This window comes from Gopherus flavomarginatus, chromosome 6 (assembly GCF_025201925.1).
Source record: "Gopherus flavomarginatus isolate rGopFla2 chromosome 6, rGopFla2.mat.asm, whole genome shotgun sequence".
NCBI lineage: Eukaryota > Metazoa > Chordata > Testudines > Testudinidae > Gopherus > Gopherus flavomarginatus.
This window is the reverse complement of record NC_066622.1, coordinates 65,670,869-65,687,462: the sequence shown is the minus strand read 5'-3', so window position 1 is coordinate 65,687,462 and position 16,594 is coordinate 65,670,869. Positions and strand designations below refer to the sequence as shown.

The 16,594-nt window shown below is 45.0% G+C and overlaps 1 protein-coding gene across 8 annotated transcripts in view; it reads right to left on the bottom strand.

Annotated features, from left to right (window-relative positions):
- Positions 1 to 16,139, bottom strand: part of ZSWIM8 (zinc finger SWIM-type containing 8) — a 132,428-nt gene extending 116,289 nt beyond the window's left edge. For 2 of the 8 annotated variants that reach the window (XM_050959912.1, XM_050959915.1), the window contains exon 1: positions 14,682 to 15,898. In XM_050959912.1, coding sequence (XP_050815869.1) covers positions 14,682 to 14,859 — 178 coding nt within the window. In that variant the 5' untranslated portion in view covers positions 14,860 to 15,898. Of the gene's footprint in view, positions 1 to 3,036; positions 4,125 to 14,681; positions 15,901 to 16,060 lie in introns of those variants that run through there. The other 6 variants (XM_050959909.1, XM_050959911.1, XM_050959910.1 and 3 more) reach the window with 6 other exon arrangements.
- Positions 16,140 to 16,594: the final 455 nt, after the last annotated feature.

Here is a 16,594-nt window from a genome sequence, read left to right as displayed (position 1 = left end):
ATGATATATGCAGAAGGAGTTTCAATATTGCACATCACTGTACAGGAGCTGGAGCAAGAACTCGTGCCTCCAGTTTTTCCCCACCCAATTCTTGTTTTCCATCTTTTCCATCTAGAAGTCATGCAGGATGGATGGACTATGTCATTTGAGAGTCTCATTACATACACTTGAAAATTCTGGATAAGGTTCCTTTTGTTACATCAACTCCTTACAGCCTTCATTTTACTTTATAGTCTATAGTAGATCATGGCATTCCTACATTCTTTTCAGTATGACTTTTTTTTTTTTAAACTTCTTTCTCCAGTTCTCTCTCTCCCTGCATTGTGGCATCTAACGCTGCCCTTATACTTACATCATTTCTTGTTCCAAAAATCCCATGTTATTTCTTTCTTACGTTATTCCATTAATCTCTCCATTTTCCCCACAGTCACTTACAAAGAGGGGCTGGGAAACTTTACCTGACACCTGATAAAGAACTAAACCTAAAAAAAAAAGAATGATACAAGATGTTGGACCATCTAGAAGTAATGTCCAGATCCCCTCCTCACTTCAACTGGGAAAGAGGCTGGGATTCCACTTTAAGCTCCTGTCCCTAGATTGTAGCTGAGGCTCCATCTTCTGTGGCAAGTGTGCTAACCGGGAGAAGCACATTCTCTCTCTCTGTGTTCTCTATCCTACCCCAGAAGCTCATGGCTGCTACAAGCCAATGTGTCTGCTATTCTACCCATCCCTCACTTCCATTTTTGGATCTTGGATATTTTCAACTGCCCCTGGCTCCCAACAGCTATAGGTCGGGAAACTGTCATTCACAAAGTTTTCTATAGCACTTTTCCTTGGAGCGTAACTGGACACCGCCTTAATTTTTGAATCTACATTTGCTTCATGTCTTAAATTTCCAGCGGCTGATAGCAAGATAAACTGCCTTAAAGTGCAGCCAAGTTTATTGGCAGTAATAGGAAACCACCTCCTGGCTAAGCCAGTGAAAATCGTAAGCACTTAATTTTAAACGCAAGTACTTCATTGGCTCAGATGAGTCAATTTCCTTTCACATACTCTAAACTTTAAACAGCTGATAGAATTAGTGGGTCCTCCTAATTTCCTGTGACCTGGAGAATTTAGAAACTCCCCAGGGCATTGAATCTATTCAGCAACTTAAGACTTTTGGAAGATATAAAGAAATCAGCTGATAGATTTGCCAAAATAGTGCTTATGCTTTAAAATTAACTTGACTTTTCCTAATTTAAACTGTTGGATTATAAAATGTTCTTCTTGTTTGAATTTTTTTTCCTGCAGTCATCTAAAAGCCAAAATAAAGTTGCTGGGCTGTCTCTGTAAGTTCAAACAAGCAGGTTGCTTCTGCAGAATGTCCTAATGCTTTATAGCAGGGGTGGGCAAACTACGGCCGAGGGCCCTCCAGTTGTTTTAATCTGGCCCTCGAGTTCCAGACGGGGAGTGGGGTCGGGAGCTTGCCCTGCTCTGCACGGCTCCCAGAAGCAGTGGGATATCCCCCCTCCAGCTCCTACATGTAGGGGCAATCAAGGGACGCTGCACGCTGCCCCCACAGCACCCATTGGCCAGGGACCGTGGCCAATGGGAACTGCAGGGGCAGCACCAGCGTACAGGGCAGCATGCAGAGTCACCTGGCTGCACTTCCACGTAGGAGTCAGAGGGGGGAAAAGCCGCTGCTTCTGGGAGCTGCTTGAGGTAAGCGCTGCCCAGAGCCTGCACCCCTGACCCCCTCCTGCACCCTTGCCCCAGACCTGATCCTCCTCCCACCCTCTGAACACCTTGGTCTAAGCCCGGAGCACCCTCCTGCATCCCCAACCCCAGCCCCACCCCAGAGCCCATACAACCAGCCGGAGTCCTCACCCTCCACATCCCAATCCCTTGCCCCAGCCTGGAGGCCACCCTGCACCGCACTCGTAACTACTAATTTCTGGCCCTACCCCAGAGCCCGCACCCCCCAGCTGGAGCCCTCACCCCCTCCCGCACCCCAACCCCCAATTTTGTGAGCATTCATAGCCCGCCATACAATTTCCATACCCAGATGTGACCTAGGGCCAAAAAGTTTGCCCATCCCTGCTCTATAGAAAAGTGTGCTTAGAGAAGACAGAAAAACTAGTGATACTTAGCATTTTTAGTATTTTCTGTTAAAAGAGCTATACAGTCATTAGCTAATTAAGCCTCACAAAACATAAGTGAGGTGGGTAAATAAGTATGGTTATTTTACGGTTCAGGAAACTGAGAAAAAAGCAACTCATCCAAGGCCACAAAAGTCCTGGTGAGAACCAGGGCCTCTTGACTGCTGCCCATTCCTCCAGGGCACAGTACTTCACAAGAGATAATATGGATTATGTATAACATGCTTTATCAGAACAAGACCCAGTACCATTTCGATAATAATCGTATCAATACCCTGTGTATATTCCTCTTTAAAAATGTTAAAGATCAATTCATTCAAAGGAAAGACTATTTAATCTAATCTATTTGATAAAATGTGTGCCATTAACTTTGGGGTTGGGGGTGGGGGGTTGGAAAGGGATTAATGGGTTAAGATGGTTTCAAATAAAATTGCAACATTTGCTTTTTTACCATGACAAACAGTTTAAGTAACTTTTATAATTGGATTTTAGGCTTAAATAGATTTCAGTATTTGTGTGAAATGAGTTGTAAATCTTTAATTACTATAATAACCCTTGAAATCATACTAAAAGACATTCCTACACTTCAAGCACCAAAAGATAAATCAGTTCTGACTGTTAGGATAGGCTACCTCTGAGCTATGGAGAGACAGAAAAGCCTCATAAAACCTTTGAAGTACGTTAATAGTGGAAATTTTGAAATCCAATACATTTGTACGAATTCTCCAAGTCTTCCTAAGAACACCCACCCTCCGATAAGACACCATGAAATGTCATGATATTTACAATATGAAACAAATGAGGAAGAGTGTGTGCGTGTCCAAGTACAAGAATAATCAAGCTTATAATGGAAAGCTAGCTTCAATATGAACTATGGAGCAATAACGTGTCTCACCGTGATCAGCTCAGGTAGTGGCCTACCAAGATCTCCCAGGAATACCCAAGTGTCATTCGCACAATGGTTCTGGGGAGCACTCATTGATCCTTCCTGTGCATTTTCTAATTTCTTCAATTTTGCTGCAAGTCTTCCAATAGCTTCATAATCAAACAAGCAAATGTTAAAAAAGAGTATCTGTTTTTCTGTTTGTAGCACTGTTGTAGCTGTGTTGGTCCCAGGATCTGAAGGAGACAACATAGGTGAGGTAGTAGTATCTTTTATTGGACCAACTTGTGTTGGTGGAAGGGACAAGCTTTACAGAGCTCTTTGTTCGATCTGGAGAAAGTAACCAGAGCATCTGAGCTAAATACAAGATGGGACAGACTGCTTAGCGTAGGGGTTTCACACATGCCGTAGGAGACCACTTAAAATGAAGAGGGCAATTAAAGGTTACCAGACAACAGGGTTCACTGCACATTGCTGTGATGAGCCATAAAAAGAGCGTCTCTGCTAAATCCATAGTTTTTAGTGTCCAGCAGAGTTATGAATTGAAGCTCTGACGCCTGCCTTTTGAAAGGGTTGTGCAGGTTTCCTTTGAGAACCAGGATTAAGAGGTCAGACACTGAGCGATGTCTTTGTGAAAAGTGTTCACTCACAGGTGATGGGGTGTTTTTGCCTTGTATCATTTTCCTGTGCAAGTTCATTTGATTGTCTGGTTTCACCCACATAGCTGTTGTTGTTGGGACATTTAGTGCATGGGATGAGGTACACTCCATGTTGTGATAGGCACGTGTAGGACCCATGGATCTTGAAAGGCACATTGTGGAGGGTGTTGATCATTGTAGCAGTGGAGATACGTCCACAGGTTTTGAATCTGTTATTCTGGCAGGGTCTGGTGTCGCTTTGCGTTGGTAGGTCCTGGTCTGTGGGAAGCCTGCTTCTGATGATGAGCTTGGAGAGATTCGGGGGTTGTTTGATGGCCAGACGAGGGAGTATAGGAAAGGTTTATTTCAGGATGCAGTCCTCCTCAAGCATGAGTTGCAATTGTTCTGTGATACTCCATATAGGTTCCAGTGTGAGGTGGTCAGGGACAACTAGGGGAGAGCAGTTAGTGGGTCCCGTCCCAACCGCCTGCCCATAAGGAAACAGGTTCCATGATGCAAACTCTCTCTCTGGTGGAGTGTCCTTATTTAGTGAAGGCGGTTTTACTTATATTTAGGTGTGTATTCCAGAACTTGTGGGTATCTTTTTCCACAGCAAACTAGTAAAAATACTATCATCCAGCACCCAGAAACAATCAATAACCTAGTATGGATTAGAGACTAATCAGTAGCATTACATGACATCCATGCCAACAACCTACTGTGAGCCATTAGGACTGCCTTCAATTCTGAGCATATATGAAAACATGTCAGGGCATCTCAGTTTTCATGAATATCCTATACAGTAATTATATCTATTTTAATTATTTATATTAATTATATTATATATATTTTGCTTTAAAAAGAAAACCTAGACATCATAGCAGCCCATAAGCCTCAGCTCAGTTATACTGAATAGCTGTTTTCATATGGCATTTCAGGAAAAAAAACCACTTTGAATATTTAAGTTATTATACTGAGCATGTGTTTGCTGACACATTAAGGTGACTACAATACTACCACACCTTACAAAAAACAAAGTAATCCACACACATTAACTATTTTTCTCAGTGAAGTAGTAGCTTCATGTCCCTCCTCAGTCTTGCCACTACTGACATGAAAGCCTTTTCTGTAGTTACCTGGTAAGTGGAACAGCCTTTACTTCTCAAATCTCACCTGAAAACCTCCCTTGCTTGTGCGCTCCTAAGTCCTCTGTTTAATTGAAGCATTCTGGGAGGCACAGCTTGCATGAAAAATGTACAAAAAGTAAAGTTCCCTGTAAACAGTTTATGTAACATCTTCTGGTTTTGTTGCTCTTCTTCAAATGGAACTGAAATTCCCAAGTTATAAATTGTCACAGTATGTTGCATTTGACCACTAGCTCTTGAAGCAGATTACATTCACCACATTTGAACCAGAGACAGTGCAAACACAGAGCACAGATCTGTATAACTTGGACTACTGCCAGTTTAGTCTCATGAATTCACTAAGCCATTTTGGAGATGAACCAAGTCTGGAAATTTTAAGAAGCCAAATAACTGCTTTTGGGGACAGAACAATTTACATGTAACATCACTAATAATCAGCTGAGAGAGTTGAAAATATTCACGTTCATTTTACAAAGGTTAGCTGTTTTGAGAACAGGCTTAGGAAATCTAGAAGTTGAGGTTCAATAAATCACCTGGTATACTCTTAGATAGTAGAAGCTCTTCTCACGGCAGCAAACCTCATGGTTTTACCACCCCTCACAGGTTTCAATGGAGAGAGGAATCACATGTTCCCCATACCTATATTTGTTACCATCAGAGCAGCAGCAGGTCTTTGTTAGTTCCACACTGCTATTGTAACTGGTAACACAGGGATGCACTGGGGGCAGAACTCTGGCCAGGAGCCAGCCTAGCTGTGGCTGTAACAGCAATATAATTAATCTCTCCTTGCTCTGCATGCCCACAGCACCAGATCAGACCAGTGGCCCAGCAGAATGAAACTGACAAAGATAATGCCACTTCTCCTGTTACCACTGTGAAAGGAGCTATGAGCAGGAGCACAAGTTAAATAAATATAAGGACAAATAGAGAAGGTAGAAAGAGAAGGGAAGGAAACAGAAGGGGGCTTAGCAGCAAATCAGAGTTCAGGACTAAACACAGACCCTCATCCCCTTGGGTAAGACAGCCTTGTACTCACTCCCCAGAAGAATTATAGTAATCACGCCTTTCCTTTTGGAAACTCGGGCTGACAGACACATCTGTGATCTCCAATCCTCCAGCAATTGGAGGGTCTCTACAAGGTGTGTGGGTTAGGATAGATATTAAGTACTAAAAGGGAATCCAGGAAGACCTCTGAATAAAAAGGTGAGAGAAATTCCAAACCAAGTCAAAAACAAAAACTCTTAAGACACTAGTGAAAGAAAGGGAATCAGAATGTGTAATTGTAAGGGGGAGGGTTATAGCTGAGTTTTTCCAATGTCCAACCCAATGGCAGTTGTTAGGAAAAAAAAAATCAAACTTCTCTCCACTACATTTTTATGATCTCATTCCTGTTCTCATTCTTGGGAGAGGGACAAACACACACACACACACACACACACACAAAATGGTCTCAAGAGAGCCTGGAAATAATTACTTTGGGCTTCTAAAGGAGGTAGGGAGTATAATGAAGGTGAAGAGGCAGGCATATGCTTTAAATAATTATTCACCTAATAGGAAGAGACTCCTAAAAGATGCAGATATCGCTGGGTACCATCTGAATCACAAAAGCAAAATGTTGAGTTTGGGAAAGAACTCTGTGCTGCTTCTGTGGCCCACATGGCTGCACTGAAGATTATTATTGCAGTATCAGTGGCGTTACTGTACTGTCTAGGGGACCTAGTCATAAACCAAACCCCCCAGTGCTAGGCACACTACAAAACCGATCCTGACAAAATAGTACCTAACGCCTCGCTTATAGTCTCTCCAGTGCTGGTGATTCCATAACCTCCCCATGAAGCTTATTCCATAGCCCCATTTATTCTAATAATCCAAGAACTGTTTCCTAATTAACTTTTGTTTACCCTGCTGCTATTTGAAGAGTCACTGACACCTGCAATACCCACCACAAAACAGGTGAAACAACATTCCCTGGGTTGACTGATAGTCTAGACTCTAGAGCAGTGTTTCTTAACCTTTTTTTTGATACCAGGAGAGCGGCCTGCTGCCTTCCTAAACTGTGTCAGGGAGATCTCAGGGACTGGCACCAGTCCATGGACAGTTTTTTGAGAAACATTGGTCTAGAGAAGTCTATGTACTGCTAGCATCTGAGTCCTCCCCCTAACATCCCCATGTGAGCAGACCTATTTCCAGCAATATCTGATCTCTCATTAGATCATGTGTTTTTGTGGTATTTTCTCTAGTTTTTAAAGCGTTTACTTTACTTCTTTACAGGAAACTTTCGCTGAGTGTTTATATGTGGCTTTTGCACTCTGGCCACCAGGTTTTTAATAGTTGCTCTGTTAATATATTTGGGAGCAGTAATGCACTATAATGTTTGCAGGTCTATGTGCGCAGATTTGTTTAACCATTTCAGATATGATGAGCAGGTGTGTTGTATCTGTCTGTTTTATATGCATAAAGACTGGGTTATACTTGCCAAAAAACCCTCTTCCCACAACATAAACAAAATAGAGGAATTAAATTCAGGCCATGCAACACACTAGTAAAAGCTGCACCACAGCAGCAGGCTAGACAGTGCACATTTTAGATATCACCACCCCCAAGTTCTTCTACATCTGTATATAGCACACCACAGAGACAATACCTCAGATACCTCCGTAGACCTCTCCAGCGTAGAGAGCAGTAAAACATAAGGGACAACACATGAACTTCAGAAAATAACACTACAAGTTTCTGTTGCTACTTTTAGTACTTAGTGTTTGACCTATGATTAATATTAATGTGTTGCATGTTTCAGAGGAAGACTTTGTAAGAGAATGAAGGGCTGTTGCTCTCTGGATCCCATTAATTCTCTCTCTCCTTATTAGTCAATGAAAATTAGGCCTTGTCTACACTGCCACTTTACAGTGCTGAAACTTTCTTGCTCAGAGGTGTGAAAAAACCACCCCATGAGTGCTAAAAGTTTCAGCGCTGTAAAGTGGCAGTATAGACAGTGCACCAGTGCTGGGAGCTGTGCTCCCAGAGCTGGTAGCTACTGCCCTTGTGGAGATGGTTTTTTTTGTCTGTCTGTTTTTAAAAACAATGCTGGCAAAGCGCTCTCTCAGCACTGATGCCGTGACTACACAGCCACATTAAAGCGCAGCCATGGCAGCGCTTTAATGTTGCTAGTGAAGACATACCCTTAGTCACTGTCCTCTTTACTTCACATTTTACAAATTTAGACACTTTTCTATCTATCACTGGGTCTTCTCTCTAAACTGATCATGCCCTCAGCCTTTCCTCAGGTCTCTCTGCCAAACCTTCTAGTGTTTTAGATCAGGGGCGGGAAAACTGCATCAGGTTTCCAAAATTGTATGGAGGGCCAGTTAGCGAGGGCTGTGCCTCTCCAAACAGCCAGGCATGGACCAGCTCCACCCACTATCCAACCCCTCCTGCTTCTCACTCCCTGCCCCATTCAACCCTCCCATTCCTTGTCCCCTGACAGCCCCTGGAACCCCCACCCTTGACTGCCCCCCGCCATCCCATCCAACCCCTCCTCTCATTCCTGACTGCCCCCCCCAGGGACCCATGCCCCATCCAACCACCCCTCCTCCCTGTCCCCTGACCACCCCCAGAACTCCTGCCCCTGACTGCCCCCTGCCGCCCCATCCAACCTTCCTCTCCTTCCTGATTGCCCCCTGGGGATCCCTGCCCCCATTCAACCCCCCTGTTCCCTGCCCTCGGACCACCCCAACCCCTATCCACACCCCTGTCCCCTGACCACCACCCCAAACTCTCCTGCCCTCTAGCCAACCCCCCCGCTCCCTTACCCTGGAGCACTGGTTGCTGGCGAAGCTACAGCCGTGCCTCCCAGAGCACCAGGACAGGCAGCCATGCCGCCCAGCTGGAGACAGCCATGCCACCGCACAGCACAGAGCACTGGGTGAGGCCCTGGCTCAGTAGCTGCGCTGTCCCAGGAGCTCACAGCCCAGCTGCCCAGAGCACTGCGCCAGCGGCGGAGCAAGCTGAGGCTGCGGGGGAGGAGGAACAGCAGGGATGGGGATGGGGGCTAGACTCCCAGGGCAGGAGCTCAGGGGCCAGGCAGGAGGGTCCCTCAGGCCGGATGTGGCCTGCAAGCCGTAGTTTGCCCACCTCTGTTCAAGATGCTCTCCTTTGTCTCACTCCAGTTTGATTTTTCAAAGTATGGCACCCCAAACTTAACACAGTAGGTGTTTCCAGTACTTTGGCAAAGGCTTTTTTCCAACTGACAAAGTATACTATAATTTACTCCCCTTCAAAGGAGTCCTACCATAAGAACATAATAATGGTCATACTGGGTCAGACCAAAGGTCCATCTAGCCCAGAATCCAGTCTTTCGACAGTGGCCAATGTCAGGTGCCCTGGAGGGAATGAACAGAACAGGTAATCATCAAGTGACCCACCCCGTCACCCATTCCCAGCTTCTGACAAACAGAGGTTAGGGACACCATCCCTGCTCATCCTGGCTAATAGCCGTTGATGGACCTATCCTGCATTAATTTATCTGGTTCTCTTCTGAACCCTGTTATATTCTTGGCCTTCACAACATCCTCTAGCAAGTTTCATGGGTTTACAACGTTGTGTGAAAAAATACTTCCTTTTGTTTGTTTTAAACCTGCTGCCTATTAATTTAAACCTGCTGCTACTAATCTGCAGTTAATGAGGACGCTTTCTAGATGACCACCTGCTGCCACGATTTCTCTGCACAAGTTCTAGCCTTTCAGAACACACTGTACGACTATTCAAGTTCTCTAAAAGTAAATTTAAGCTTTTTCTTCACATGAGTTGCCTGTATATGAATAGTTTTATCACTACACCAGTCTGAGTTGTCACTACACTTTCACAAGAAGCTGGTGTGAAAGCACAAATACAAAATGAGCAAAAAGATTTGGGAATACAATACTTTACAGTTCTTCAGTATTCCTGGCTGCCTTCTGAAGTGTTTGGTAAACATCTGTCCTTGAGAGACTTGAGACACAAGAGATTAGGGGTGGGAAGACAGGAATGTGAAAAACATTTTTCAGAAAAACCCAACACAATGGATTTGTGTGTGCATATGTGCATGGGAGGCAACTGGATTTTGAGCTGTTTTATCTACCACAGAAGTGTTTACATGATCATATGCTTGAAAATATTTTTCATACTAGAAATATTAGCATCTAGTTTCAAGTGTAAATGAAATTTTTAACTATTTTAAACAAATTAAAAGGTCAATGATGAGACCACTGAGGTCCTTGTTCTGCCTATTTGAAAATAAAAAAATTGCTTTGAATCTTAGAGAGGAAAAGAGGCTGGGTGAAGTCCTTGAATGGCTAATGGGTGGGATCAAATGATACAGGAGGGGTGGAGTGTGAATCATTACAGGGGCTTGGTTTGCTAAATTCCATAAATTTCTGGAAGGTGGGAAAATCATTTAATAACATGGCTCAGTAGAAAGCTGGCTAGCACGACTTATTTTTCCAGTCTTCACAGTGCTGAATTCACAGGGTGCCTGGTTTCTCAGTCCAACTAGTAAATTTGAAAGCTGCTGATCAATACTGCAAAAAAGCTATTGCCAAACATCAGGTGTAAAACTGTATCTTTCTTCACTTTCAGCACATTGAGCAAGATGGAGACACTAGAAGTGGAGGGCCGGAGTTACTACACAGAATTCTTTCCCAGTTGTCTGTGGTAGGTCTTGCCCATATACTCAGGGTACAACTGACCACCATATTTGGAGTCAGGAAGGAATTTCCCTCAGGTCAGATTAGCAGAGACCTTCACCTTCCTCTGCAGCATGGAGCACGGATCAATTTCAGGTTTAAACTAGTGTAAATGGTGGATTCTCTGTAACTTCAAGTGTTTAAATCATGATTTGAGGACTTCAGTAACTCAGCCAGAGGTTAGGGGTCTAATGCAGGAGTGGATGGATAAGGTTCTGTGGTCTGCAGTGTGGAAGTCAGACTAAAGGATCATGATAGTCCCTTATGACCTGAGTCTAAGAAGCAGGAACAAGCAATTGAATGGACTGAAGTAATGAAATCAACAATTCTTCTGAAATAAAATGTATACTGTTGCCAAGAGTTGTTAATGTTACTGATTCCACAACAGAAAAGAAAGCAAAAAAAACATATAGTGTGAATTTGCTGAAAATGCCATCCCAAAATACAGAGAAAGTATGACAAGAAGGTCTTTTTAACACTTGCTCATACTGAGCAATTAAATTTAGATGAGGGTTTAGCAGGTGCAATTATCCTACATTTCTGATGTACAAGTCTTTAGTACACCTAAATATTTCTGAAAAAGTAGTACGCCTATCAGTCCTTAAATCACACTGGAGAAGTTCAAATATTCTTCCACACCACCTATCAGAATAGGGAAACATGGTCTACATTAAGTCACTATAATAGAGTGCATAACTGACTGAAAAACTGTACTCGAAGAGTAGTTATCGATGGTTCACTATCAAACTGAGAATACGTATCTAGCAGAATCCCAGACATAATCTGTCCAGGATCCAGTGTTATTCAATATTTTCATTAACGATTTGGATAATGGAGCAAAGAGTACACTTATAAAACATGCAAATGACACCAAGCTGGGAGGGGTTGCAAACATTTTAGAGGACAGGATTAGAATTCACAGTGACCCTCACAAATTGGAGAATTGGTCTGAAATCAACGAGATGAAATTCAATAAAGACAAGTGCAAAAGTACTTCACTCTGGGGACTAGCAGGCTATACAGTAGTAGTGTTGAAAAAAATCTGGGTGTTATAGTGGATCACAAATTGAACATGAGCCAACAATGTAATGCAGTGATGAAAAAGGCTAATCTTATTCTGGAGTGTTGTATGCAAGATACAGAAGGTAACTGTTCCACTCTACTCAGCACCACTGAGACCTCAGCTGGAGTACTGTGTCCAGTCTGGGGTGAGTACCACAATAAGACAAACTGGAGAGAATACAGAGGAGAGCAACAAAAATGATAAAAGCTTTAGAAAACCTGACCTGTGAGGAAAGGTTAAAAATAGGCAAGTTTAGTCTGGAGAAAAGAAGACTGAGGGGGACCTCATAACAGTCTTCAGATATGGTAAGGGCCATCATAAAGAGGACAGAGATTAATTCTTCTCCATGTCCACTAAAAATAGGACAAAAAAAGTAATAGACTTAATCCGCTGCAAGGGAAACTTAGGCTGGATATCAGGGAAAACTTTCTAACTATAAGGATAGTTAAACTCTGAAATAGGCTTCTAAAGGAGGTTGTGGAATCCCATCACTGGAGGTTTTTAAGAATGAGTTAAACAAACACCTGCCAGGGCTGCTCTAGGTTTACTTGGTCCTACCCCAGTGCAGGGGGCTGGATTTGATGACCTCCCAGGGTCCCATCCAGCCCTACACATCTACGATCAGTCTCATGGTAGGTGGATTGAGTGAGCATAAAAAGGATTGAACTACCCTGTTTCCAGTAACTCAGTGGAACTCTCAGGAAAATCCAGTCTACATTTGCTACCAACTGCCCTAATGCTGTGTTCTTGTGTGTGCTTTTCATTTCTTTAAACCATGTACCTCTATGTTTATGCTTATGAAGTGAACACACAGTGCAGGTTTTACATTTCACAGATTAACCTTGACTACTGCTTAGAAACAGCCAGTACACACCATATGCAGAACTAGCACCTCTCGAAGTTACCGTCTTGTTCTCCAGAATATCAGTTTCCACGTAAAAAGAAAAGGCAAATATCTAGTAGTTATGGTTGTAAAGAAAACCTCAGAAATGTGAAACAAGTATAACCAGTACAGCTCTCCATGTAAATTTGCAGAAAGCCTGGAACCATCACTTTCAAGTGTGAACTGTCCCATTCCTCTCAATAAGGCTTTAGTGATAAAGTATATATTTTAACAATTTTATTTTTCATGTTAGAAAGGAGAGTGAGGATCACAGATCTGCACAATTGACTGAGTGGTTTCTCATTTTGGTGCCACCAGTGGATGACAATTAGGAGATATCTTATTTCTAACTCAGTCAAGAAGAAACCATGTCAAAGTATCCTAGAAGAGCCCATGGAATGAATATTCAAGCCCCACTGAGGGGGAGCAGAAATCAACAGCGCCTAGCAGCACACACAATTGTATTTGAACATCTGCACAATCTCCAGGAACACTGCCCACAAAATAAGGGCTGCCCTCAAGTTGCCAAAATGAGGCAGAGTTTGAAAGAGAACCTCCACCATTTTTCCCCTCCAATCTGAGCCCTGACCCTGCATGGACCAGTCTCACACCCCTATTTTTGTAGTACTAGAGGGGACTTTCCCCTCTGCACTGGGACTTTTTCAGCTCTACAACACCTTCTCTTTCAGTGCATCAGTGCGTGCAACTGGGTTTAAAGTAAAACGCACAAAAACAAGAGAGCCATGTTGTCTATATGCTGCTTTGAACAGGGCTCTGGTGTCTACCTCTCAGAATAACATGGCTTTGCTAGACACTTCATGGTGCTACCATTCCTTATTCATTTTACCTGGGAGTGTTCAGTACTGAAACCAAAATGTATCATGACAGCAGCACCTCAAAAAGCATCCAGCTTGCACAATCATTCGGCAAGATTTCCAAGCTCCTTTCCTTCCCAGTCATTGTTCATAGCCCCATGACACTCAGCAGAGACAGACAAAGGAGGTTAAATATCCTGGACTAGTGCCAGCGTTGAAGTTCACTAAGCAGAGAAAAATTAGGCTGTCATGTGAAGATGATGGTTCAAAGTAAAATACATTTTCTGGTCTTAATCTAATGACAAGAGGACATTTGTGCACATCACAAAACTACCATATTTCAGCACAATGTATTACAAACAACATTCTCTGTTCACAAAGGGCCTAGGCTTGGAAAATCAGCAAGTGCTGTAGTTCAGGATAGAGGTGCAGAGCTGGGGGGAGAGCAGTGATAGAAAAGCAGGTGAGGTCACACAGGTCAGAATTAATGGGGATTGACAGAGCTATGGAGAGACACAGGACAAGGTTATGTAAGCAAGGTTGAACTAGCTCTGCTAGCATTCTGCTTGGCTCTATTCAGTATCATCAGTATCTGAGTTCTGAGGTAAAGTCATTTGAAACAAGTGATTTAATACAATTGTTCAATAAAATGGTTTAATACAAACGCATGTCAGCTCAGACAAAAAGCTAGGAGCTACCACTATTTGGAAATCAGTTTCTGAAGGCTGGTACTGTATATTAGGCTCTCTCCATCCAGAAGGGGATAACTGTCAGTAGGGCAGAAATATAATCAACCTTGAGGTGGAGCTGACACACTACTAGCTCAGTCACTCCTCGCAATAAGATCTCCATACCTGCCTGCTCAACAGCTACTGCTGAAAGTTGCTATAGGCACTAGAAGGATAAAGTGAAATACAGAAGAGTGAACATGAAAATGGACTGCTGTACACAAATGGGGAGGGAGGGAAGCCTACACACAACTTCATTAAAGAGTTTGTTGTGGTAAGAATCTTTATGTAGCAGTTTATTCAGTTAAACACAACTGGGAGCCTGTGACTAATTATTCCCATTGAAGTATGCACCTTGCTTATTGCAACATAGGTTGTTTTTTTCCCTCCAGAGTCCCAAGAACAGCTTTGGCAGATGTGGTCTGAGACAAAAGAGCACTACAGAAAACCTACGCTAACAATCTCCTCCAACAGGAAACCATCACTGCATCCAAGTTTCTAGCACAATTTTGTGCAAACTCTACTCACAAGCTATCCCTACTCGCAACTGATTCTGGCTCATGCCTTGGGTGGTTCCAACATGTCTACATGTTTTCCCATCCCCATGTGACCCAAAAGTTTCACTCAAACTCCCAGAACATCTCAGTGAAACTCAGTGATCTCACCTTTCATTTTGACAGTGGGGGAATTGGGTCCAGCTGATTGCTTCCTCCATCCTCTCCAGTTCTGGCAAAGGCTCTCCGCCTCAGAGATGAAGGAACAAAGGGAGTCTTCCTCAAAGCGGTCAGAGTCTTCAAACGAAAACCTTTCCCCGTCCTCCCACTCCGCAAACATGAGTTCCATCACATCCAATAGACACGAAGAAGGAAAGGGACAGATCTGATCACTCAGACAGACGGATGAACGTGACTCCAGGACAACTTTTATCGATAATTAAAAGTCCAGCTCCACTCAGGTCCCCATACTACAACACCAGGGAAAAAACAGAGCAACAGCTGTCTCAAGCGGGGAGAGCAGAAATGTGACATAAAATAAGGGAAACTTGTAAAAATCCCAAAGATACCAAGTTCTTTAAAAAGTTTAAAAACTTTTATATCCACAAAACATACTTAAACCCTAGGTCTTGGTTAGTCTGTTGACTGATGCTTCCAGCCCTGACACAGGCGTGTGTCTCACAGACACAGGAAAGTCTGAAGGTTTCAGCTGCAAGTGACCTGGAGAGTCTGATGGGGGAAAGGGGGTTGTTTGTTTCTTAAGTTTCTCTATAGAGTCAGGTCTCCCTGAGGTTGTGCTTTTCTCTCACTACAAGTGCAAAAAGAAAAAAAAAACCAACTGCTTTCTCCCCGTCACAAAAAAAGGTAGTGGGGGGCTGGAGGTGGGACACTTCCTGTATTTGAATGGTTGTAAAACCTCCCCTGTTCTCGTGAGGAGTCGGGACGGGGGGTGGTCCTCACGCACTGCCTGGGAGGCAGGGAACGCGTCGCGGGTGAAGCAGCCCCAGGGGTAGGGGGAAGAGTGAAGGGAAAAGCAGCGCCCTGGGCAGGGGAAGGTTGGAGGGCTCTGAGGAGAAGAGGTGCCGGGGTCAGGGTCCCGGGGCAGGAAGGGAGCCGTGTCGCTGCGGTCGGTCTCGGGGGCTGTGGGAGGAAAGCAGTGGGACCCGTGGTCAGTGCCCGGGGGGGACCGGTATCCCCAGGGGTCAGTGTCGGGGGGGCTGCCCAGGAGGTGTTGGATGGGAGGCGCGGTGCCCCGGATCGGTGCCCCAAGATGGGAGTGGAAGCAGTGTCCCGGGGGTGGCTACCAAAGCGCTGGCAGCGTCTCCTCCCCCATGGGGCCGGCGGGCAAATGCGGGGGCGCCGCTCCAGCGGCTGACGGACGCGGACGGGGAGCTGCCGCCGCCTCCCGGGTGCCGGTCTCTAGCGCCCCATGGCCCCGGCTCCCCGCGCAGGCTCCCCCGCAGCCCGGTCCCAGCTCCTCTCCTGGCGCAGGCAGCGGCCGGACTCCCCTCCCCGGCCGGGTAAGATGGCTCTGCGCCACCCAGTATCACCTGCCGACCCCCGCCAGCCGGGACACGCTTCCGCCGCGCCGCTTCCGGCTTCCGTCCGCCCCGCGGGCCACCGCCAGTCCCAGCATGCCACGGGGCCCGGCTGCATGCTGGGACTAGCAGTCCCCACTGGCCGGAGGAAAACACCTCGGTCCGGCATCACAGTGCATGCTGGGATATGTAGTTCCTGTAGGGAGAGGGGGCGCTCTCCAGATATTCTGGGATGTGTAGTTCTGGGGGGAGCTCACAGTGCATGCTGGGATGTGTAGTTCCAATAGGGAGGGGCCCTCACACTGCATGCTGGGATATGTAGTTCCTGTAGGGTGGGAGGCTAGGGATGCCAACTTTCTAATCGCCAAAACCCAACACTTCAGCCCTGCCCCATCCCTGAGGCCCTGCCCCTGTCCTGCCCCTTCCCTGAGACCCCGCCCCTGCTCAGTACATTCTCCTCCCCTCTCGGTGGCTTGCTCTTCTCCACCCTCATTCACTTTCACTGGGCTGGGGTTGGGGTGTGGGAGGGGTGAGGGTTCTGGCCTG